This window comes from Lethenteron reissneri, chromosome 15 (genome assembly GCF_015708825.2).
Source record: "Lethenteron reissneri isolate LAM-NWPU_2019-01 chromosome 15, ASM1570882v1, whole genome shotgun sequence".
Lineage (NCBI taxonomy): Eukaryota > Metazoa > Chordata > Hyperoartia > Petromyzontiformes > Petromyzontidae > Lethenteron > Lethenteron reissneri.
This window is the reverse complement of record NC_083793.1, coordinates 8,146,446-8,172,791: the sequence shown is the minus strand read 5'-3', so window position 1 is coordinate 8,172,791 and position 26,346 is coordinate 8,146,446. Positions and strand designations below refer to the sequence as shown.

Sequence of the window (26,346 nt, the reverse complement as noted above, 5' to 3'; positions counted from 1 at the left end):
ATTATTGGTTATTTAGCCATTGTAGCTGAAGGTAGTTTGTCAATTTAGCACTTCAGGTGCTTAGAAAAAATGTTGGCCAGGACAGAATGACGTGCTCAACTTTGCCTTAATAATTACAATTCACCCTTTATGGTAAAAAAAACCCCCCCCGCTAATACTGCCTCTTAAAAAAATCAGTAAGTCGTGGACATGATGGAAGTAAATCCCAGCACTTGACCTGTAATGTATATTTGCTCTAATGCAGTTATGCAGTGAATTTGTTTCTGAAATAATCTTATGCAGTCGAGCGGAAACAGGCCAACGAAGGGTTGAAAAATCACTGGCTTTCAGACCGAGCCCTTTCAATGATTGGGGTGGCTAAGCCAGCATTACCTTCCTTATGCGCTTTTGCCTCGCAAATTTTTTTTTGGGGGAGGATTCATACGGTGGAGATGCATGCACTTCACGAGGCCACAGAACACCTTTTTACCCAATTCATAAGCGATGTGTTAAACAAAGCTCATTGTGCTGTGATGTCAAGACAACTGGATCCCTGTGTCTTGTGTCCTGATAATGAACCAATTTCTTTGGAGAGGACTGTGTCCCATTACAGATAGGAATACGGGCCTGTTCTCCAATTGATCTGGTGTCACGTGGGTTCATTTTACGAAACCTTTGTCTATCGCTGTTTTACTTTTGCATCCAAATGTATCCAATTATTTTGTTCTTCTTCTTAGCTTGCAATTTTAAATGTCTCGTGGCCGGGGCCAGTGTCAAAAGCCACTGGCATACCCCACCGAAAGGAAAGCAGACCCGTCATTTAAAAAAAAATCTGATATACCGGTAGCTGTACAATAATCAAACGGATTGAGGGGGCAAAGCTTTAGTAAATAATTGTAATAAAATAGAGTAAAAAACTTTATTCATGTATTTGTCAAGCCACTCGGCAGCCTAATTTAAATGACGCAGTGATCATGATGGCAATTTGCTGGATGTCGGACGGATTCCTGGAGAGCATGCACAAATTGGGGCTGCCCTATATGTTCAGGTCGAGCCACAGTTTCGCGAGGAATTGCCGTCTCGAGCGCGGTGTGGTGTGACACGGTGTGGCAACGTGCCAGATATTCCCTAGGCCAGTGGAGGGTGGGCGGGGAGGCAGTTCGAGGTGAGGGACAAAATGCTTCAGTTTGTACCTCCTGCCAGAGAACACCCAATTCCACGGTGCACTCCTCCATGCTGGCGCTGCAGCCACCACACGAGAGGTCACAGACTGCTGCCTTCGTTCCTCGTGCATTGCTCCCCAGTGGAATTCCCTCCCCTCGTCGCTTCCCCCCCCCCCCCCCAATATCTTCTAATAACCTTGCTCAATTCAAGACATGCGGTAGCTCTCATCTATGACACCCTCGGCAGTGCTGTTTGTTTCTGGCTGCTTGGCAATGCGAGGCTGTTAACCTGCGCGAAACAACTGCGAGTCTCGATGATTGGAAACCGAGGCTTCGGGAGGCATTCGCAAGCTTTCTCTCTCTCTCTCATCTCTTTAATAAGACAAAATGTCACGGAGGTGCAGTCACTCTGCAGGGACAATAATAGGCTAAAAACGCTCTCCTTCCTTCCTTCTCCCCCGGAGTGCCCTTCCCCTCCTCACCTGCAGACGCTTCGCGCAGGATACCCGGTCGCATTCTCGCACTCGCCGCTCGTGGCCACGTGGACCCCCCCCCCCAACCCTAGTGGCACCACGTCCCTCCAGCAAACGCCGGCTTGGCAGAGCACCTCTCCCTCATTATCCCAAGCTGTCGCCATGGAGATAATTGTTGCCTTGCTGAGTGGAGTGCCTCCCGTGGGAGGAGGATGAGGAGCGGGGGTGGGTGGTGCAGGCTGCTGTGATTTTTCGAGCGGCAAGGTGAAAGCCCCCACCTCTGTCGCTCTCCCCTGCAGAGCAGAGGGAGGGGGGGTCTGTGAGCCGGGGAGCAGACGGGAGGTGAGACAGCCGAGGTGACACGACGTTCCCTCGCCCCGTCGACCCTTCCCCCTCCGATGTTCGTGTCTGTTTTCTTTTTGTGTGTGTGTGTGTGTTAGTTTTGTTTCGCCTGAGCAGCCCCTGGGTGTGGAGATGTCCGTTGTCCGAGTGGTGCGATGCGCCGCCGTGGTGGGTTGTGGGTGATAACTTTGGTGAATACACAAACAAAACAACGGGGGTTTGTATCGCCCGTGTAAATGTTTTAATATTGTAGCGGTTTAGTCCATCGGAATCTGATACCTTCTGGATAGAATGTGTTTGAGCAGCGGTGGTTGATTGTGCAGGAGAAAAACAAAAAACTTGCAGAGATGTTTGTGCGAGAATGCGTGCATGGATATCTCAGCTCTCCATGTTTAAATCGTGCTCAGCATTTCAGAGAAATCAAGCAGCAAAGATCTCTCAATGTAATTTCATATCCACTTCATTCAGCGCGTTAGTGATGAAAGAGTTAATGACATCAGCTTTTGCTCCCCTGCCCCCGTTGCTCGTTAATCAGGCTGATAAGCCATCAGATCCAATGCCTCGACTTGTTCCATCCAAATTATGATGAAAAGCACGAGTAGATAGTGCAGAGGTTAACATGCTGCAGTCTCTAATTTTCATTCATTTGCTTCGCTCGTGCATCATGTTTAACCAAAACAAGTGTGCGCTTTGCACAGACACCACGAGCTATTCTATGTATTTTTAAATCCTTTATATTAAGTTCACTTGCTTGCTTGCTTGCACGCTTACGACCGTGCAAATCTTTCGGTCGTTTTTTAACCCACTTCCTGTGATCCAATCGAGCTGACATTTTGCACACAGACTCGTTGTGCGTGACAATTTATTTTCGTGAAAATTTTTTCCCAAAATGTTCCACTTCTTAAGAAATTTTTTTTCATATTTCATTTAAAATACCAATGTGATAAAAATGAAACTCTTACTCAAGAAAAACAGAAATTAATAATAAAATAAAACCGATGCCACGCATATAAAGGATTTATAGTGAAAAACTTTGTTTTTACGGGTTAATTTTTTAGAACTCATTTTACAATTTGCAGATCCCTCACCGTGCCTTCTTCACGCCCCCTCCACCAACGCCGGCAACAAATCTAGAAGCACGAACATTTTCACAAAATATTTTCACGCCTGTGGTTTTTTTCTTTTTCTTCAAATGTGGTGCATGTCTTAAACCGCTGCGATAGTGAGTTGTAATTAAATAATAACAATGATGGAGCTAATTTGTGTCATGGGATGGCATTAAAGCATCGTCAGCTGAAACCTGCAGCAACGTGACCACCGTAGGCCTTCTTTCAAATATCGGGCTGCCAATTACAGATGGGGTCAATTAAAGATGACGGGAGAGTACAAAGCGGGCGTCCAGTTTGTTTACGTTTGAAAGTAATTAGTGTTTTAGTCTGCCCAAGGGCATAAATCTGTCTGATTTAGCCCTCGTTATTTAGCATATTTAATACAATAGTTCATGTATTGTAGTCACTGCTGCGTCAGTTTACAGCATTTCAGTCTGTATTCACTTTGAAAGAAATACATTAAAGTCCTTCCGGTTTTCTACAGCTAAACCAATTTGTCAAATTGGGGTTTAGAATTTCAACTTGAATGACAGCAAAGCTCCCGGCCCGGTGGCTTTGTGCTCTGGTAGTGGCATGTTTGGCACTGAGAAGCATATGTTGTCAGCTGAAGGTGGTGTGTTCAATAATAAGTGAACACACCACCGTCAAACACATGCTAATTCCATTTTGTGTGTGTGTGTGTGGGTGCAAATTAATCCGTTGAATGTGGTGCTATTTGTTAATTTTAATTTGTTGCAGGTGATCACACCAGGCTGTTTGCAGCTTATTTACAGAATGGCTAATTGTCCATCCTAAAAATAGAGTGTCGAAGCTGATGTAATTCATAAACACCGACAGTATTCGAATAAGCAAAGGGATGCTGCCACAGTGGTGTTACAGGTCAGAATCATAATCTCTATTAATGCTGCAGAAATCCGATGAGCTATGAAGCTCTTCTTCACAGATGTCCAGTCAGGAGGGGTCAGAAAGCTACAATATCAAACAATGCAAAAACACGATAGGAGTGCAAAGTATAGGAAAGGTAAACAAATGACACAAACTATATATTTATATATATATATTCTATTTCAGAAGCGACCTGGCCACGAATGATAGCTCAGCCAAGTGGTTTATCTGTGGAAACGTATAGCAGCTGGACCTGCAATCCAGAGGTTGGCGATTTGATCTAACTGCGTGGCAGTTGAAACAATGTGGCCAGTTTTTAAAATGACCCGCACCTCTGTCCACCCAGCCGTACGTACGAGTAAACCACAGTTAGTCGATGGACAGCGCAAGTGTGGTGGTTTAAAGTGTGGGTAACACATTCCTACGGAGGGAACTGGTAGGAACGTTGGGTTGCTCGGTCAATGGCCAGGGTCAACGGCGGCGTGGTGTATTCCGCAAATATGGCCGACTGTGAGGGCGGGTACAAGCCGGCGTGAGTAGGTTAAACGTTGAGTTTTATAAGGGCACCACGGGGTGACCAGCCCCTCTCCACCCAGCCCCACCCCTCCCACCCAGCCCCACCCTCCCCACCCAGCCCCTCCCCACCCTCCCCTCTCCACCCAGCCCCACCCCTCCCATTTTTGGATGCACGACGGACGGACGGACACAATAATCCCCTGTGGGCTGATGTAACCAGGAGGTTCCTACCAGTATTACCCGCCTCTTACAAGGCATCTGGCCAGCGTGCAAGAGTAGGCCAAAACTCCCTCTTAAGAGGGGTTCTCTAGAGGTCCCTCTAGTACCGCATAATATATTGCAGGGCTGCACCTACCACCTTTAGCTATTTAGCTTCGCACAATAGCGATTAATGCAAGTTTTGTATTGATAATTTAAGAGGCGCAAGATGTTCCTGTTTTATAGAAAAATGTCTGCCTTTCTCATGTTTTTCTCTTCACAAATAAACACGCCGTACAATTTCACGTCGCAAAGTTGAGCGATTTTTCTTTAATTTTGACTTCACGCGTCTTTAATCTTACACGTCGAAGCATTACTCTTCCTAATTCATCGGGTGTAAATGTACGTAACGACAAATAACAGGCATCAATAAGAAAGCGACGCGTTCATTCATTTATTCCTCATTAAGCCGATAAACAGCACTCGTGCAGCCCAGAGAGAGGACACCATTAGCGGGGTTTGGTGACGTGTTTAATCAACGTAATTAGACTCTTAATAAATAAGTCGCTTTATGACTGCATTATATTCAAGGCCTGCGCCGCGCCATACGATGGCTCTAATTGTCGCCTTGCATTCAGAGAGTGTGTTCTTTGTGTGAGCGCTCAGCTCGGATAGCGGTCCCCCGCTCACCCTTCCCCATTCGCACACCACCGCTCTGAATCACGCTGGAATGCTCGACAAGAAGTGTTATAAACACCGCCGAGCACGTGATGGCGAAAAATAAACCATGACAAATAAAAAAAACAAATTTGCGCGCGTGCCGCATGAGTATTGGGGGGGGGGGGGATGTGTAAAAAAATTAACCCGTAAAAACTAAGTTTTTCACTATAAATCCTTTATATGCGTGTCGGCTAGAGTCCTCTCGTCCTCTGGCTTGAGATGGCTGCCACCTATGGGTCAGATGATTGCCTGCCACCATTAAGCAATTGGTAATTAAATATAATTTCTTTTTTCCTAAAAAGTGTAAATTTTTGGGAGAAAACATTTTCACAAAAATAAATTGTCACACACAACGAGTCTGTGTGCAAAATGTCAGCTCGGTTGGATCACGGGAAGTGGGTTAAAAAAGCGACCGAAAGATTTGCACGGTCGTAAGCACGCAAGCAAGCAAGCAAGTGAACTTAACATAAAGGATTTTAAAAAAAAGTGCGCATGCTTGGGAAAATGCGATTTTTGTCGGTTTTGGGTGATGTTTGACGTTCATAGAGAGCCGATGCACAAGACGACACTTTGCAGTGTTGTGTGTTGTCACGTAGGTGTCGAGTGTCAGAATCAGAACATGTATCTATACTGGAAGAATCCGATGGGCTCTAAAGCTCTTTTTTCACAAAATTTGCTTTAGAGTAAGAACGTCACAACAACAAACGGTTAAAAAAACACGATAGGAGTGCACAGTACAATAAAGGTAAACAGATCACCCAAACACAAACAAATACAACACTGAACCATCCCCATCCTACCAGGCAAAGCCCACTGAGATCTGAACTTATTTTTTTGAAATGTGACCTGGCCAGAAATGATAGCTCAACAAAGTGGCTCATCATTTGGATATTTATAGCGATCTGCGTGTGTGGCACTTAGATTGGTTTAACACGAAGGCTTTCGCGACCAATCTTACCTGTAATAGAGGTTTTGGTTAAGATGGTGACGAAATAAATGTGTTCTTAAGCCCGCCGCTCGCCCATCCTACCGTGACAAACACGAAGTGTCACGTGTGCTACCTTCTTTACATCGGAATTATTTTAGTGGTTGTTTATTTATTTACGTAATATTTTTCCCTTCTTGGTTCTTTCGGTAAAGTCACGTAGAAGGGATATAATAAAAAATAAAACATTTTAAAAATTACTTTATTTTTTTTATTATGTTTTTTTTAAATTATTATTTCCCTTCTACGTGACTTTACCGAAAGAACCAAGAAGATGAATGCCTGCAGTCACGAGAGCTTTAAATCGAAATATTTGTTCCTTTTTACAAATGTAAGTAATTACATCAAAAGCGTGTACGTACGCGCGTGAGTGTGTGCGTCTTGTTGGGAGCTGGCTGAGGCCACTTCAGTGCGAGAAGAGGCGCTGATTGTGGCGAATGGAGTGTGTGGTGGTGGGGGGGGGTACGGTTCGGAAGTCTACACGCATTATGTTTTACTGCTTTGCTTCAGTCGGGTATAAATCACAACGATCCCACTGCAAAGTCAATGCATTATATTCCGCTGCATAATTTATTTGGCTGCTCGTAGCGGCTGGCAAAAAAACTAAAGTCAGCAAATGATCGCCCTGTTGTTACGTATTGTGCGGTGGGAATGCATTGCTGTACAACGCGTTTGACGGTGCAGCAGTGGCACAGTGGTTCGTGAACCTGGCGACCTGAGTTTTATTGCTGGCCTTGTCTCAAAATCAGAGTGATGTCTAAACCAGTACTGACCCCCCCTCACCCCATCATTCACTCACCACGCACCGACCAATGTGGTGAAGCGTGGTCAAAAAACACACGTGACTGCCACGTCTTCATCCTGCGGCCAAACAAAAAAAACCTACGTTACTATTTACGACAATTATTATTGCTATTTACACACACACATTGCGTTTGACCAAGACGTATATGGCCATGAGTGCGTGCTCGCACGGGGCCTATGCTTCAAAACGAGCAGCACCGCTTTGTTTTATAATAGCGTGCGGATAATTAGACTATGAATGGGCCTACTCTTGCTAATAGTCTTGTGGGTAATTAATTAATGTCCACATTTCAATGATACAACCAGCTTAATGCCCCCGTTGCTGCACATGCAGGCTCACTAATCCTGTGCCTTCCACATGGCTCTTGGGGTCATTCCGAGGCTAACATTCTCCGCCTTGCTGTTGATTTTGAAATCAATGAAAGAGGAGCGTTCATTAAAGTCAAGTATCAAATTAAACACAATTCGTGGATAGTTTCAGGCGTGTGATCGTACAAGCATTTACGTTTTGTTGTTGGCGCTCAAATAATGTGCATGTTGCATATGAATTGTGTTTCGTGAAGTCACGTGATTGAAGCAATGTTAAATTTCGATTTAAAGCTTTCGTGACTGCATGGATTCATATTCTTGGTTCTTTTGGTGAAGTCACGAAGAAGGGAAATTATAAAATAATAAAATTAAAACATAATAAGATGAAATTCTCATGGCTGCTTGCGTTGTGGCCGAAACGTCGTGAGAATTTAATCGTATTATGTTTTGTTTTTATTATTTTATTATTTCCCTTCTACGTGACTTTACCGAAAGAACCAAGAATATGAAGCAATGTTGTGGGCCGACACGACCGCGCGTACAATGTCACCGGTGTGTTTATGAGCGCGGCAGGGAAATCTTGATTCCAATGTTCAATGTTTTACGTTAAATTAATAAAGCAATTAGCAGCAAGCAGTGTTGATGAGTGTAATGATGTAAGTCGTTTCCAATCCACCTCCCTCCTCATTAATCACTCACTATCAGGTGAAGTGTGCGGAATAAATTTCTATGTAATTACCATTCACCAATCGGCTGCTACAGAGCAATTTCATTTCATTTAAATCCCAAGGAATGGAAGGATTTTGTGTGTGTGTGTGTATGGAATGGCTTATTGCATTTAGGAAAACGGTTGTTTTTTTGCTGAGTTTAAAGTTATTTCCTTTAAAACATATGTATATCTTCTTGGTTTTTTCGGTAAAGTCACGTAGAATGGAAATAATAAAATAATAAAAATAAAACATAATAAAATAATTATCACGACGTTTCTGCCACAACGCAAGCAGCCGTCCTCAGGTGGAGAGCAGGTCTGTCGAGAAGACAGAGTCTGAATATCCACATTTCTGTCTTCTCGACAGACCTGCTCTCCACCTGAGGACGGCTGCTTGCGTTGTGGCCGAGACGTCGTGAGAATTATTTTATTATGTTTTATTTTTATTATTTTATTATTTCCATTCTACGTTACTTTACTGAAAGAACCAAGAAGATGAATCCCTGCAGTCACGAAAGCTTTAAATCGAAACATATGTATAAATACGCTTTTCTGGCATTATTTCCACCGGCACGAACAGCCACCTCCGTTCGTAGGTTTTCTGCGGCGGCATCGTACAGCTCTCCGATGTCTTTCCGGGTTGTCTACGTCGAGTTGAGCTCAACGTGCGACGTTTTTCTCGCCTCGTGCCGGCAGCTTCTTGAGGAACTGAATTGGGAACGTCGGACATTGTGCCGAATGATGCGCGGTACAACCCGAAAACCAATCGTAGAGCCACAGACACCTCTATGCTCATTAAAACTCCGCAAATGCTTTCCACGGCTTTCCCTGACCGTTCCACGTTGCTCAACGTCTGCCCACCGACTTCTCGCGAGACTGAATCGCGCGCAGCGTTGTTGCTGAGAACCCCTGGAGTTTTTTTGTATTTTATTTACCTTTAATTTTTTACTCTGTTTCTTTGGCCAGCTTGAACAGACCAGATGAAACGCCGGGCAGGATTGCGTGTGAATCGAGGACTGTTTTGTACCCCGTGGATGGCGTCGTGTTGGCTTTCACAGATGCCCATGGATATCTAGGGTGCACCCAGCCGGTGATTTTAATGCACGCCTATTTGTTGACTTTTGAGTGTGTCGATCCACCACACTTTGACTTTGCAGGCTTTTGAATTGCCATCGCTTTATTTTCAAACCAAGCGGCCGGGAATTGCCAACCTCAAGCTGCTTTAACAACAACAGTGGGTATTAGTTCTCTGGCGTAGTGCGGGCTTATGTGTGCCAACCTCAATGGCTCATTGTTTCTGAATAAGGCCATCTAAAGAAACCAAAAGGGATGTTCAACAAAGCTTAAAGTGTTTAGAGACGTCCCGTGCTCTGCGGCTGGGCTGGAGGGCAGGTGACAGACTAGGGCCGTGCACTGACGGAGCGGCACGCCTGTACACTTTGTCCTCCCAGCCACCCCTCCCCGGTCCCCGCGCGAACACAAACCCGTCTCTGTTGCATGGCACGAGCGAGCGCTGGTGAGTTCTGGCCCGTGTGTATTCCAGGCAGGAGCCAGTTATGGCTGGCTCTCTCAGCCATTCAGGGTCACTGGGAGGTACAGCCGCCCTTTGCTGCCTTGTGAAGAAGGGTAGTAGGATGTAGTGGTCGTGCATATGGAGAAGGCAGCATTGGATGTGGCTGGGTAGCTCAGGGGACGGAGCACTGAGCTCAGACTGCTGTGATACTGGATTCACACCTGGGGTTTCAGCCACCTGTGATTAATCCGGGTTCTCGAGGGCAGCGAGGTGTGACGGTCTCAGCCAGATCACCAATAGCAGCTCACGAACAAACGTGTCGCATTAGAATTTGGATTCTCGCTTAATGCGTGCAAAATACCAGGACTGATGCAAAAATATTGGTTTGGCTGCCATGCGATGACTATTTATGCGTAGCAGGGCGAGTAGAAAAATGCAGCACCTGATAGCGTGGATTAGAAAGAGGTCACATTAAGAATCTGAGAAGAAACTTGGTGATATCTCCAATCGTGGGCCATTCTCTAACACAGGTTGACACACTCCTCTGCGACAGTACAATTGGAATAACATTTAGAAAAGAAAACAAATAGGGCATGAGAGTGGTGGTCTTCATCAGGTTGCTTCAGGGCAATCAGTGCGAGGTGAAAGAAGACAAGTCCTAACCTCGCAAGGGTGTGCGGTGCACCTCCGGCATTTCTTTAACTCTGATGGTAAATCGTAGCGACAAGTAGAGTTAGCGGTGCTTTGCGTCCTCAAAATGTGACCGATGATGGTAGGTTGCGGCGTCCTTGTTTTGCCCCGCCTCATCAGCCCCGCCAACACCTCCGTGAGACAACTCACAAATGCAGATGATATGCTGCTTGAAATGAAATGAATACATTCTTGCCTGTCTCAATCTCCCGATGGTAGATTAAATAAGGCTTCAACCATGCTGTGTCAGTGATGGACGGTGTTTTTTGTTGTAGCCTCATACTTCACCGCACTGGTCAATGTGGGTCGGTGAAAGAGGGGTTGTCGGGAAGAACCGATTGAGATATCACTCGCCAGCACTGATGTTAGGCATGGCTGGAAATCGAACTCGGGCGTCTTTGTTCATAGGACAGGGTGCTAACAACTGTGCCACCATGGCACCCCATGATTGTTATGCAGCAATTCAAGCAGTTTTTAATTGTACTGAATTGTGTATTTTTTGTATTTTTTTATTTGCGTTGTGTTTCATTTGTACGGTTTATAAAATCTACAACGAGGTCACCAACAGGATTACAGAAGAGGGTTCGGGTCACAGAGTCCTACCCGGCATATCCCCTGACTTTAAGTTATCTGGTAGGGCTTAATCTGAATGTCAAATCACAATTGTTTAACGTTCTTAGTGAATGCAGTGAGCATTGGGCAGACAGGCCCACTAGTGGCCATGCATTTCCTGGCCACAGACCATTTTGGCTCGGCAGAAAGTGCTATATTCAACATGACCACCTACTGTGATTTCTTCTTAATTAGATGTTTCCCACAGGAAGAGATCAGTAATTGTAAAAATCACAATAACTAACAGCTAAAGTGCCTTGGGCACATCGACTTTGCATGTTTTCTATGCGTTAAGATCCCACATCGGCACAATTGTTGGCTCCCCACGTGAAATTATAAATAGAATGATAATGCGTGCGCATGTATCTATGCATTTGTGCGTGACGTTAAAGGACTTTCGTTTTCATATCGTTGTTACAAACATTCTTATCAACGTGCACGCATGGAATGCAATTTCACAGTAAATAAGCCAGAATGGAAAGTTGTATGCGACATGAAGGGTGTGTGTCAAAGTTTTGCGGTACAGAATGGACGCCCAGAGCTCGCTCACTGACGCTCATTTCTGTCGTTCTCTCGGAGGCTGATAGGACGCCTGTTAGAAGCCCAGTTGGGAAATTGAATGGAATGGACGGACGCGATATGAAGAGTGCTTCAGCTGGCAAGACGTTTGGCAAGGCTTAGGATTAATGGGCCACATGGCAGAGTCTCTCGTAAAATTAAATTTGCCAGATCGCGAGGGGCTGGATTTTTTTTTTTTCATTTTTATATCCACTCAAAGGCGTGCTTCACACAGAATCATTGTTATTAGGGAGATGAGCTGAGGGAGCTGATGCTGTCAGTATGGGGGGTGGTTATGGCTTCGGGGGGGGGGGGTGGGGGAAGCGACGCCGGGTGGTGTTGGTGGTTGTGGTTTAGGAAAGAGCTTTGTGAAGGAGGGGGGGTGGCGGGGTGCAACGGACGAGAAGGACAGAACACAACCCCCCTCCCGTGCAGCTGCCACACAGCACAGTTAACCAGGAGGGAGTGTGCGGGATAGAGGCACTGCGAGAGGGGAGCAGGAGAGGCAAAGGTTGAGCCACAAGGGGGAGGTGGGTTTCGGGCATGGAATTAAGAGATGATTTTTTAAGCTCGCCCGGGTCGGAGATGTCTGGAGTACAGAGAGCCACATAGATAGAATGGGGGGGGGTGGGGAGCTGTAAGGATCCGCGTCCCCTCTGACGAAGGCTCAGGCCCCCTTCTCAATTGTTATCGTCAAGGAAATATAATGAGCGGTACAATGTCGAAGACCCGTGGCAATTAAGCGATGGCCGTCGCAGCCTTTGAATAAGGTCACATCTATTGGGTGGACCGACACCAACACTGCGGACATGGCTAAATGCTTCGACTGCTGAGGCACCTTCAACCACTATTTGGTGCTGTGGTTACCAAAAGCTTCGGTGTGGCTTTTAGTCAGTGACACATAATTGCCATAATTCATCACTTATCATCAGCCACCGTCAATCCACTGCTGGATGACGGCTTTCCCAAGCCACCGTCAGCTCCCACGATCCAACGGTAAAACAATGAAAACATCTCCTTGGTGGACATCATTGAGATCATGACAACAACAACAATATTCTTGATAACTATAACATGAACAAATATATATTGATACTGCATTATCTACCAGATTTGTAGCTGTAGCAATGTAACAATGTGCTCGCTCATCTATTTCGAGTCGATTCTTCTCAAGATACGTGCGTTCAATCGCACGTGTACATCGGTGCATTGTATGTTGCGGGTCTACATCACCCCCCCCAGAGCCACTAGAGGCCTCTTACATCCACCATCGCAGTGTTAAAACATAGATCGGTTGCTGAACTGAATAGCCACAACCATCGAGTTGCCCTGGAGTTGGGTGGAAAGGTTGTTTGATTTTTGTGTTCTTTAAAATATATTGTTGAGTGAAACATTTCAATCATACTGTTGATAAAGCCGAATAACAATTCCATTGAGCTCACATTTCCAAAGCGCATCTCCATATCACCTCTCAATGCTCTTATCCCACTTCTGAAAGGAAGCAAAGCTCTTCTTGTTATGCATTATTTTTGTTAATGCTTTTTAACATCATCCGAGCGAGTCTTTTTTTACGTATAAATTTGGCTGCCGGAGGTGGGGTATTATTTGCGAAGAAATTAAAATGCTGCTTGGCCTGTTTTCATTGGCATTCCAACAATAGCTCACAGTGCTGAGTAAGCCATTGGCTTGTGTCGACTGCGTCGTCAACTTACAACAGTGGCACTTGGAATCGGGCCCCAATTTTGTAATATGATACTCGCTTGGACTGGAATTAAAAAAACAAATCTATTCTATTTTGACTCTTTTTTAAATGTGCGCAATTGCCGGGCTTGGCGCTAATGGTGCCAGCTTGTGTTTTGTTCCGTTCGATGGTTTCCGCGAAAGTGCTGAAAAGTGGGGTGGAAAATAAAACGTTAGTTTTGCGTACTAGGCGAGCATTATATTATCCGGCCTTTAAAATTGCGGTTCAGTAAGTGCGTGCCATGCCCCCCTTCTCTTTGTAATCGAGAAAGCAGAACTCTCAGCCCGGTTTAATGAACTTGGGTATAAGAAGGCATTCTTCATCGCATACCGCTGGCAAAGAGCCAACTGTCATCTTTGCGCCGCCGTGAACACAGACATTGCTGGTAGCTTTTCAAGCATCGTCAATGCACGATGGGCGTCAATGTGCGCTTTTGGCGGTCGCGGCTTTTGCACTCACATTCGGGTTTTTGTCTGTAGCCATGTCTGGGATTTTTTAAAAAAAATCACCGTGTGTCCTGATGTATCAATGCACGGCACGTTCGCTTTACGTCAATCGTCGCCTAAATGGGGATTTGAGGAAGAGTTATTTCGCACGAGCTGAGTTTTCAGTGCCAAGAAGAGATCACAGCTGCGCTCATACTAGCTCATCTTAATAAATAAGCCCCGAATTGTAGAAACTTACGTCCTAATCCCTAGCAACATACCAGTAATTAAGCCCAGTGCCAGACAACGAGAGTTGGTCGACTTGCTCATAGAGTGTGGGGGCACTGCTTAAGCGATGGTGCATTCAACTGCTGTGTGTGCTACTGTAGGTGCATAACTGCAATTACTTGCTCATGCCACTCCATTAGAGAAAAAATCAAGAGGTGACTAATTTTGTTGTGTTACCATCTCGTTTGTGATTGAACTTACGTTTCGGAAAGGGGGTTGACCTTTATTTGTCTGTCTTTTTGTATTCTGTCATCCTTGTGTGAGTCAGAAGTGGCACGATGTGCATTTACATAGATATGGGAGCATAGAAGTGCAGTACAACAATGCATTTTACTGCAAAGCACTCGGCTGCCCACCCCATAGCCCCGTAGCCTATAACGACCTGTCATGCAAGGTGGTCACCCATCCAAGCGCTATCCAAGCTCAGACCTCACGAGATCACACCGATTGGTCATAGGTCAATCCTCATCATTATCACCAGCCATGTTCAATCCACTGTGGGATCGAGGCCGTCACAACTGCAGCCGCCTTTCACGATCCCACGTGAAATGATCCACCCAGCACCTCCACACGAACTGAAGATCGGGCCAAGAGCAACGTGATGCGCATTATTGCGTACCGGTTTCCCTCTATGCCAGTTGCCGTCGAGTCTCCGGTCGGCAGCACATGGTGTGACCTGCTTCATCGCCCCATGCACCGAGATACGGCCCTTGCAGTTTTGCATTGCCCGGCTCATCTCCGCGCCCAGCCGCTCACTCACCTGCCCACTAGCGTGCATGTTAGTGGCATCTGCCCCACCTTCGTGAAACTCATCGCCGGTCACTCTTTGCGACCCTCCACCGGCTCTGCAGGAGTCGACCCAGGACAGAAATGTTCTACAAAGCTCACAAAACGTAATCACAGCGCCTTCCTCACGATCACAGTCTTTCCGCTGTCAGAATGACGCAAATACCAATTTTTTAAGTTTTTTTGACGGCACGCTACCGCGCACTGACGCGTCGGGGGCGTGCGTTCGGGGCCCGTGTCCATTTGCCGCCGCAGGTGAACGGCAAGGACCTGAGCAAGGCGACGCACGAGGAGGCGGTGGAGGCGTTCCGTGCCGCCAAGGAGCCCATCGTGGTTCAAGTGCTGCGCCGCGCCCCACCCCGGCCCAAGCCCTCGGCTCCCTCCACGCCCGGCTCGGGGACCCCGGGCTCCGGATCCGGCACGCCGGCCGGCGGGCCCGACCCCTTGCTGGTGGACGCCACCACGCAGACCGACGTGTCGTTCGAGCGCGTGTCGGCGATCAGCAAGCTGAGGCCCGAGACGCCCCCCGTGCCGGACTTCCACCCGTGCCTGCTGAGCGACGGGTAAGGGCCTTGAGTTGCAGCAGCGGTGGCGGCAGCAGCGGCGTCGACAATTCACGGGTTGACAAGTTCGTCGGTGGCATTGATGACGCCGCCCGAAAGGCGACGAAATATCGCAATGCTGACGTTTCAGCCGATGGCCTTTCTTCGCGGTGATCTTCTCTGGGGGCTGAAACCCATTATTTGCTCCCCATGCTGCCAAGTGAGGGGGCCATCGACCCCATTTCCACCCTGTGGTGCTGCCGATGGTTAGAGACGTTTTGTTCGCCTGGTGCCTTAAACCCATGACACTTGGTGAGGAGGGGCGGGGGATGGGGGCAGGAGGAGGGGCAGGGGGGGGGTTACTGTTTGCAGCGCCAAACGGGAAGGTTGCCGGCAGGCCGGCCGAGAAATTAAAATCAATATTTATTAAATAACGACGTAGTTCGTACAATATCTCACTATTGAGTTATTAAAGATTTATGAGGGTTTTTATTAATTTTATTTTTTGGCCGCGTTTGGCTCAGAACATCAATGTTACAGGCACCGTGCAGTTAAATTTCATTGTGCACGTAAGTGCTTTAGCTCATAGATTACATTTTTATAATGGTGTTTGTGGAGCTTTGTGTTATCTAATTTGTTAAGAGGGACACGCGGCTCTATTAAAGTTGAAACAAACTGCCCCGGGGTGGTCGGGAGCACGCGCTATATCACCACGCGGAAAAAAGAACGGGCAATCGAAAATCGCAGCCACGTGCTCATTCGATACCCGTTAATCTCTCACCAATGGGACCCAGGTAACGGCTCGTTCAAATTGCAGTAGATGTCTCGCACAAACGTCTAACGTGGAGCAACCGTTAGCGGAATATAAGCCCGCTCTGGCGACAACCACAGTGCATTGCCTTCTGAAAGACAAGGAAAATGGGTATCGGAAAGATATCCTTACCAGCAATGTGACGTGGCTTTTCTAGAATTCACCCACGACAAGTTACATACAGACCGTCTCATCCCCGTGCTGTATTGCCAGTGAATTGTATGCCTCTGGTGAAGATTATGGCACTGTAACAATTTCTCATGGATAATAGCGTGGGCTTTTTTATTGTATTGAAGCCTGGTCTGGTAGGTAGCATGTGAGGATAACATTCTATAAAGCCCTCCTGATGTTTACAGTTCTTTATATTTCTTTTTACATTTTACACCAGAGAGGAAATCCTTACAATATGTGCTATCTTCCTACAATTCTTAAAAAAAAAACACACACACACACATTTTCCAGTGCAAATATGAAACCAAAACACATTTTCAACAAATCTCTTAAGCCGACAGGGGTTGCATTTTATATTTAGTTATTTTGCAAACTACATTCAAAATGTCATCACATCATGTTGCTCAATTTTAATCTCCCGTTGTTGTCCTACAATCTGTTTCCAAGTACAATTCAGAGAAATACAAAAATATCCTCATTTGAATCAAAATATGTCCGTAACAGAGTTAAACAACTTTCCGTGTTTCCAAAATATAGTTGTATCTCGTTAAATGACCACTTTCTGGCATCATGCACTACGATTTACAAAAACATTTCTACAATACCATCCTGACATTAACTTGTATTTGGCTGGAATCCATCACCTGTCGCTTATTTGTGATTTAAAACCTATTCACTGTGTCCTAAATCACATTTATTCCAAGAAAATAGTAAAGTGACATGCAGTTTGATTCTGTTCACGGTGGGATGTGGGGTTTTTTTTGGAAGGCCGTTTAGATTTCTACCCTATCCTGTCGAATTTTCAAACAACATTATTTAAAAAAAAACTGCACTTATTTGAATAAATAAGTAGATTGGAAACTTGTTAAGGTTGTCGTTGAGTCTCAATGAGGACCATAATGTAAAATATGAGTAGAAGAAGTCCGAAAGCCAGACGGTGGGAAAAGCTGCAATAGCAGACCCCTCAACAACTGTGCAGCAGCTGTGGCATCTAGCAGAAGTGATGGTGGAGTGCGGCCGGATTGATGGACATTATCCGTGATGACCTTTCACCCTTTGAATATTCCCTAGTTCAGTGCTTCAGGTCGAAAATCTTGTAACAGCTTCACTGGTGTTTTGAACATGTACGTTAAAGTGATTGAGTACCTAAAAAGGTGTCAGTAGCGGTGATCAGAAATGTATTTAGATTTGTCTTTGGAATGGAACGCGTCCGAGAGGGCATTAACCTAGCGAGCAGGGGATGGGTGGATTGTTCCATATGTGGGACTGTGAGAGGTGGTGGCAGCTTGTGGGAGACCTTCATGCAGCAGTGGATTGACCATGGCTAATAACAATAATGTTGATGATGATGATCAGTGCTGTGCCCCGAGATTCGTTTCATGTCACTCTGTGGAGCCCAGGTTAAGAGGCAGCAGTGCCAATGTAATCACTCAGCCTCCCCGGCCTCTCAGCGCCCAGCATACGGTAGCTGCTGGATTTTTTTGTTTGTTATGGCTCGGTGGTAATTTATCTCTTTGGGCAAGTGGGCAGGCTCTTGCGGCAATTAAATTACACCGCAAGCCGTAAAGTAAACGTGAGTCACCGCTAACGATTCCGTAATTGGGCCTTGTGTTTTTGTGCGCGCGGAGAGAAAAGCGTTGTGGGTTAACGCTCTCACTTCTGTTCTCAGGCACACGATCGCGGACGACTATTACGATAACAACGACTACCTTCCCAGCATGCACCAGGATCCCGAGAGAGCAGACGAGCTGGAATACGAGGTCAGTCATTCGCTTTAAGAATGTGGCATGAAAGCAATTGATTATTGATTGAATCTGTGCGGAATATAACCCCCTGGTATGCATCGTGGGTTGTGCGTGTGACTGCTCCAGTTTGATCCCGTACGCGATACACTCATTAATTGGATTGGACAAACTTCTCAATTATGGAGCTTCCTGAATAAGAGTCTTGAGACTTGGTGAGGCTTTTATGGGTAATCAAAGATAATTATTAGCACCACAAGCAGCGGTTTTGTGACGATGCCTTACAATGACATGAGAGATTTGTTATATATTCGTTTGAAAGGTGCGCCAACGAATATCGAAATTACATCAATCAAAGCAATTTCATTCTGCACACCACGACAGCTAAAGAAAGACAACAGAGGGTATGGTCATGCTGTGTGTCAATGCTTCCATCTTCATCCTAAACGTGCCCACACAGTTACATTAATCTACTAATAATACTGTGCTCAGCACCAGTGTACAGCAATAAACTGTAACACAAACTACACAGGGTACAATAAGATACATTACACGATAAAAACAAAAAAATCAACAAATCCTGTGCGCGGATAATATATTGTACTCTACAGTGCAGCAACAATGTCTTTATGCACGACACAAAGCAGTTCGTGTGGAGCAGCGGTCGGGAACCTATGGCTCGTGAGCCATATATGGCTCTTCGGGTGACGGCATATGGCTCCCAGACAATTTTGAGTTGAAAAAAATAATAAATAAAATAAAAATAAAATCAGTTTGGAACTGATTTTAAAATATTTGTGATATTGCTTAATAATACTGTGTCATTTTAAAGTAAACAGAAATTCGTTTTTAAGATAACATTTCTCGGGTCACGGGTCCCGTGACCAGAAGTCGCATTAAAAGTAAGACATTTAATTTATTATACGTTAAAAATACTATATGGCTGTCAATGAAATATATTTAGAAATATTTGGCTTTTATGGCTCTCCCAGTCAAAAAGGTTCCCGACCCCTGGTGTGGAGGGTAGGGGGAGGAAAAGGCTGAGAGGCGGCGGATACGAGAAAGGACAGATGTTGTCAGTGACATCATCTGTCCATAAAGTGACAACGTATTCGCGAAACAACATGAAAGGGGGAGACGTAAATCGGAGTGATACTGTTTAAGCCTCTGGTGGAGGCAGGCAAAGTGACTCAGCAGTGGAACAAGCAGTTCGCTAGGAGAGAGTTGCGAGTTTAAATCCTGATAGGGGGGTAGCCTCAGCCCATCACCCCCACGGGTCAATAAAAATGGGTACAACTAAGTAGGGAAGTCAACAATGGTTTTCCAATGGAGAGACTAGCCCCTGCCATAGGAACGAGGAATTTCCACCACTAGGTTCAGGACTGTAAATGGGTAATGAGTACCGTTTCAATGCTCATTTGAGCCGGAGATCACAGGGACCAAACTTGAATGTTACGGAACTATAACGATTTTGTTGTGGAATATAGAGTGAGCTTTTCATTGGGTTGAAGCCTGGTCTAGTGGCACGTGATGATATGGTGACACAAAAACCCGACTGAAAAGCAATGCAAATGTTGATGCTGAAACTTAATCTTGAAAATACAATTACAAGTGTGGCATACTGACAACCTTTAATATCAATATGATTTGATTGCCATTCTAAGTATCTACGACAAGTCACTAGTCTGTTTTTTTTTACATTGAGTGTCACACAAATTGTCTGAAAAACTGATGTGTGGAATTTTGCACAAGACTTAAATCAATGTGGAACTTAAGGCTGGCCTTCCTTTGTGGGCCAGAATGCGTCTAGTTATAATCATAGATTCAACTAAATTTATACCATTTTTCTCTCATTTCTAGCCCTTCTATAACATCATTATAATATACATCATTCAATCAATCACCATCATCTTATAGCTATTAGATATGTACAGTGGCTATTTTCACAGCTTATAACACTTAATTATTGTGTTCAACTTTAAAATGTCGAAATATATTTGCATGACGTAATTGTTAAGTTATTCATTATTTGCGCAAGTATTTCACGCAGAATAGCTCATCAGCTTACTCGTGTCTAACTTATGGCTTGTAGTCTTGTTTGTGATTTATAAAATGAAAATATTTTTTTTAATGTCCACCGCTTTGGCAAGCCGCTGTTATATAAAGACCTCCCTAGGCTGTGTCGGTCATGGAGTTTTTTTTTACCATACTTTTTACCATATCAGTGTGGACTAGCAAAGGCAGTTAAGCTCAAGATCGGTTCAGACATCACTTTGTTCACCGTGGCCAGGAATCAAACGCAGTTTACCAAGTTCCTGGTGCAGTGTGTTAACCCAATCTTCATTTGAAGCTTTCGTGACTGCAGGGATCCATACTCTTTGGTTCTTTCGGTAAAGTCACGTAGGTAGAAAAAATAGTAGGTCACGACGTTTCGATCATAACACAAGCAATCATCATCAGGTGGGACAACCACAGCAAGAAAAAACTGCCGAAGTAAGCCTACTTCAGCAGTTTTTTTGGGTGTTGACCCACTCGCATTATCTCCTCAAAATTGAGACGCAGCCGTTGAGCCCCTTAAAGCTCACGCCAATTGTCAGCACCCACATTGCCTTGAGCGTTTCGCATTCATATTCACGGGAACAAAAAGACGTTGAAACGCCGCCGAATAATTATTTGTCACCGCTAATACCCACCGGTGCTTAGGAATGACCGTTAACTCGAGCTTTTTAACATAGCGTCCCGCTAATTCGGCGCATCCGTCCAATACCGTCGGCTCAGATAATCCTTTCGCCGTGCTCTTCTGCTCACGGAGATACGTCGTCACCCAACACGGCACCGCGGGGACCCCCTGCTGCCTCCGGCCAAAGGATTTCCCCGACACCTCTTGGCTCACTTTTGATCACGAAGCAGTGTGCCGAGGGGCTCCGTTCGTGGGCCTATCGTTCCATACAATCAAAACGCCCCGACTGAGGCCCCGGCGAGAGGGTTTCGTCAATTTGGGCCTAATGGCGACACTTACTTGCTGATTCCACGCGACCAGCTGCTGAAGCGGCTAGCAGCTGTATCGCTCGCAGGGTTTCAGGCTCACCTTTCGTCCGCCTTGCGTTTGTGCGTTGGGGAGATGTGCTTTGAGGCACGTCACTGTAAAGAGGACACTCAGATGTAGAGATTTCCCGAGCTGTTGATGTGACGGAGCTGTGATTATTCAACTTAAATGAGCACCCTACTTCGAGTATGTCACGCCAAGATGGTTGAAAACAAATTTCCCTCCTGTACAACTTGAACGACGCACTCGGGCCTGATTGTTGCCAACTTTGGTAATTGCTTGTTTCAGTTGCTGGTGAAAAAAAACAAAATTAAAGGCGGCATCACTTTCGCTGCAGAAGTTTTCTGACAGCGAAAGCGTTTGGTGTCTTTCCTGTGGGCTAGAGATCCGCAGAACTGAAATCCTCCGAGATAGAACGTGCATGGCATGCTGCCCATGCAGCTGCCATGTTAACAGGCTTGGTTGAACTAATGTGAAGGTTTTGATACAGCTAATGGCACGTTCATACTTATTAGTGACTCGTCACGCACGCAACTGACTGTGCCCTGCCCATGGGCTTTTGACGTGGCTGGGCCTATGATGCGACATTGCCACCAATGTGTTTCCAGGGCTGTGAGATTGCTCTGTTTTCAACAATCGTGGCGCTGACTCGGTTGAAACTCTCTTCTCTTTGCCTCTCCGGCTGCTGCTGCTGTTGCTGTGGTAAATTTCTCTGCTCTTTACGCTGGTCTTGTTGGCAAAGGTGCACTCAAGTTTGTGCGTTCTCATCACTGGCGTTCTTAATTGGTTCCTGAGCGCAAGTTTTTGCCACCTTCTGTCGCTGCAGTGGATGTGCTAAATCTGCTGCTTTTCGTCAGATTTTAAGCCGATGGTTTTCTCACCCTCCGGGAAGAGGAAAATTACAATTTTCAAAAACAACCGTATTTAGATCCCCTGTTTATTATGCTTCTCCCATCGTACAATGGACTTATTTTAAAACATGTATTTTTTTACAGCCCTTTGTTAGTCCACTGCCCGATTTAGACCTTTCAGTGCGATATTGTTTACTGGGGTTGTTTGACCATACTTCACCACGCTGGTCAGTGCTCGTTGGTGAGGGGGGTGGACAGCCAGGATCGGTTCAGATGTCACTCACCACTGATGTTAGCCGTGTCCAGGAATTGAACTCAGGTAGCCCGGTTCATAACGCAGTGCACTTATCACTGTGCCACCACTTTGCCCTGTTAATAAACTTGAACACTACTGCCATCATCATCGTGCTTCCACTGCTGGATGAAGGGCTCAGGAGGTCAGTGTCTCTCATCTTCCTGCGTTGGAACAATGCATCTGGCATCTGCACACGAGATGATTAATGGTAGTATAATAAAATATTCAATAGAAAATATTTGCCACGGGTGAAATGGTTAGCGAACTGGACTTGCAATCCAGAGGTCACCAGTTCAATCTTCCAGCATGACAGCTGAAACAATGGTGCAAGTGTCTTAAATCCCCCCCCGCCCCCGTTTCTATCCACCGAGCAGTCTAATGGAGGTGCGCCACAGTGAGTCAGCCGGCAGGTCGCGTGTGATGGGACAAAGTGTGGGTTACTTCAACGTCTCCTGAGACGTGTCGGCGGCGTAGAGGAATAGGCCAAACACCCGCCAGAGAAGCTCTCTCTCTCTCTCCAGATTTCTGGATTGGAGGCCCTTCTGCCAGCACCGACGTGAGCGAGCATGTTGCAGGGCTGCGTACTTTCCATTCACATTTTTTTCCTCCGCAGTATTGCACCCCCCCCCCTTCCTTCCTCTTCTCCCAGCATGCACCGTGCGATCGACAACGAAAAGGAAACGAATCCGTGGGGTCTCCGTCAGAATAGCGCCCGCGAGTCGCACAGGAGACCGCCGAGACGATGAAAAATGATCCCGCCTTAAACTCTTGGCCTCTATTTAATAAACGGGCGCTGCGGAAGGCGCACAAGATAAATTTCGACGGGCACGAGATGGGACCGGCGGGGCCCACGCTCTGCCCGTCGCGATATCGGCCGCATCGGAGATCAGAGCAGCCGGGCCGAGTCTGTAACCGGTGATTAATAGCGTGTGGGCCTGAGCAAGGCGCGTCAGCTCCGCCTGCCAGACAGATGCTGCCCAAACCTCGGCCCCCCTCCAGTTCAATACGAAGCAATTACCGGGGGCGGGTCGCCAGCGTGCGGCATGCGTGCAAGCTCCTGACGAGGAACTGGCTCCGGTTTGCTTATTTTAATTTTTTTTTTCCCGCGGGGCCCAAATTGGACAAGACAATTGCCGAGAGATGTGTTTTATTAGAAATATGGGCTGTCATCGGCAGTGTGTGTGTATATCCCCCCCCCCCCCATCTAATGCATTTTGCCATTAGCGGAATAGATGGGCACCCGGGGCTGTTGTGGCTGGCTGCTCGCAGGCAGATTGAGTGATGGAAGCAAGGCCCGGCTTCCTTTCATTTGGGAAAGGCTCTGAGCGCCGTAAAATTGGCACTTTGGCTACACGGCAAGAGGGGACAGTTTAAGCAAAAGAGGAGAGAAAGTGAATCCTTTATCAGGTGTCAAAATAAAGAGTCGCCGGTTCACTGTAGATCTACTCGATGGCCTGGTGTTTTACCTTTGCCGCTGTTCACCAAACTGCGTTCACGCACTCGGATGGCCCTTGTTCTTCTGGGTAGGAAGCACACACCATTGTGTTTTGTGGCTTAGAGCCGTAATTGTAATGCATCACGTGTGACCTGTCCGGTAGCACCTTTGTTTTGTTGTGTATTTCTGTGCAGCGCAGAATCTCACATTGTGTAAAGCTGTCACATTCGTTTCTCGTGAATGTCCTTTTCTGTGTTTAATGTATGAGATTTTTTCTTTAAAGGTTTTCTTGATGTCAGTGTCTTTGCATGATAACTGGATATTGCCTGTACCCTGCAAACTGCATTCTATGACAGATGTATAGGTTTCACTGATGAGTAGCTGATGGCACTTTCATGCAATCCCTTCAAGTGACCTCTGGTCCCGCACTGTAGGGAGCCGTACCGTGACACCCGCTCTGCTACGGAGAGTAATGTTCATCGAGCAGCGTTCATCGTGCGACAAGCCAAGCCGATAAGTTTAATTCTCACGGCTGGAATTTGGACAAATTAAGCACGGAAACAAATTTAGTGTGATGGGTGGGGGGGGGATAGCAGTCATTTGTGCAGTTATTGGTGGGACAATGAAATCACTGCAACTGTAGAAGCTGGTTTAATCACCGTCAGCTGCCTGAATTCAAGCCCGGGACGTCAGTGGATCCAGTGTAGCACTTTGACCTCTGTGAGGCACTCGGCCACCTCTATACAGCTTTTAAAAAGCAGGACCTAACTGGCATTTGATCGGCAAAGGAGAACATATTCAATGAATGATTCATATGTGCATGCATCTGCATGCGTTCTGCGGTGGGAAGTAGTGGTGCAGCGGTTAGCGCAACTGCGCTACGAATCCAGAGGGCAAAACCAGTGCTGGACCATCCCTGTCAATTTCCGCCATAAATGAGTACCTGGTGTAGTGTGTAAACATCAGTGTAAACATCAGTGTGTAAACATCAGTGTAAACATCAGAGCTGGGGAGACAAAGTTGGCCGAGAGTGGTGTTGGCCACACCACATTCGCCATGCCGGCCTTCAAAGGTATTCACTTGCAGCACTTGTCCCGATAATCTTTTGAATTCTACATGGTGGGACCTCGCCTTTTTTTTCCTTCTGTTTTGTCTTTGTCCGTTTCCGCAGGAAGTCGAGCTGTACCGCATCTTTAGCCAGGAGAAGCTGGGCCTCACCGTGTGCTACCGGACTGACGACGAGGACGACCTGGGCATCTACGTGACCGAGGTGCGGCCCGTACACGCGGGGGCATCCCGACGGCACGGTCTCGCCCACGGGTCCCCATTGCTCTTCATCACTGCACATCCATCGATGTCAGTCAGCTTGCGTGGTGGGCAGCCGCGGTAGCGCAATGGTTCGCGCGACCCACGGCCAACGCCAGTGACGATTATTTGAACCGGTCCTGGGCTTCCCCAAGGTCCACTCAACCTCAAATGAGGACCTGGTGTGATGTGCAAACATTGCCACCCAGGAGACAAAGGCTGCCGAGGGTGGTGATGGCCACCCACCCGCTCGTGTGCTACGTACGACGCAAAAAAATTCCACACACTTACATCGCAGTCAAATAAATATTTTTAACTACATATTTCTGCGGTCAAAATTAGCTACTTAAATGAATAAAAATGTAAGCATAGAGGGGTTTTTTTGCGTGAGTTGTAACTGAGACTGCCAACTCACTCCGCTTTAGAACGCAGGTTAATCACAGGTGGCTACCCGGATTCAAACCCAGGCTCTCATCGGTGTTGGCTAGCTCGCTGCTGTGACCCCCACAGCTATCGAGCCTTCTGTTGTGTTTTTTTGTTACATTTTTCAACCAAAGGTAATGACCTTGAATTGCTCAGAATATCAGCAATCGGTGGTCATCTCTACCTGCCAGTCCCTTTTTGTCATGAGCATCCTTTAAAGTCTCCATTGCCCCGAGGAACCTTTACCCCGCGTCATCCCTACAGTGGCTTTGGGACAAAGGTGCCGCGTGCGTGTTACACCGCATGCCCAGCCCGGCGCGTCCACTTAATTACGTCAGAACCAGAGGCCCCCTCTCTCTAGACTGCTGTCTCGCGTGCAGGATTTGTTTGGACACACTATGACCTTTACGCACGCTAATCCTCTTTTTATTAAAGTGGGCTGCAATTAAATGTATAATTACGGAGGCAGCGAGGGATTTATTTTAGCACGAGACGTAGTCATTGTGTTGGTAAAACCCGCTGACATTTTCACCGTGCCATTTTTAATTATTTTAGACTAAAGCAAACAAATATTCCATAATTCACTCCATTTTTTTTTCTGCCACCTGCTCTATTCATGTGATGAAATGCAATTTCGCTAAGAGACCCCCAGACTCTTACAGCACAAATATAAAACGTGTGAAATGTTGGAGACAGCTCACTTTGAAGTGTTTCCAAGTCCATTGTGAAATCCGCACGTTGGTCAAGTGTCCTCTTTGGTAAATGACTCGATGCTTTTGCTTTAATACCTCAGCGCAGGCTAAAGTAACGTTCATTCAAAGTCCCTTTGTTTTGTTGCTGCTTCTTTTCACGAGTTATTTGTATATTAATTTGTGTTTTATCACTCATGCACGTATTCACACCGGCGATTACTACACTGC

General features: G+C 46.2%; 1 protein-coding gene across 2 annotated transcripts in view; it reads left to right on the top strand.

Moving 5' to 3' along the window:
- The window catches only part of PDZRN3 (PDZ domain containing ring finger 3), a 162,443-nt gene that overhangs the window by 122,193 nt on the left and 13,904 nt on the right, over positions 1 to 26,346 (top strand). For both annotated transcript variants that reach the window (XM_061551971.1, XM_061551972.1), the window contains 3 exons: positions 15,061 to 15,368; positions 17,999 to 18,089; positions 24,870 to 24,968. In XM_061551971.1, the coding sequence (XP_061407955.1) occupies positions 15,061 to 15,368; positions 17,999 to 18,089; positions 24,870 to 24,968 (498 nt within the window). The remainder of the gene's footprint in view (positions 1 to 15,060; positions 15,369 to 17,998; positions 18,090 to 24,869; positions 24,969 to 26,346) is intronic.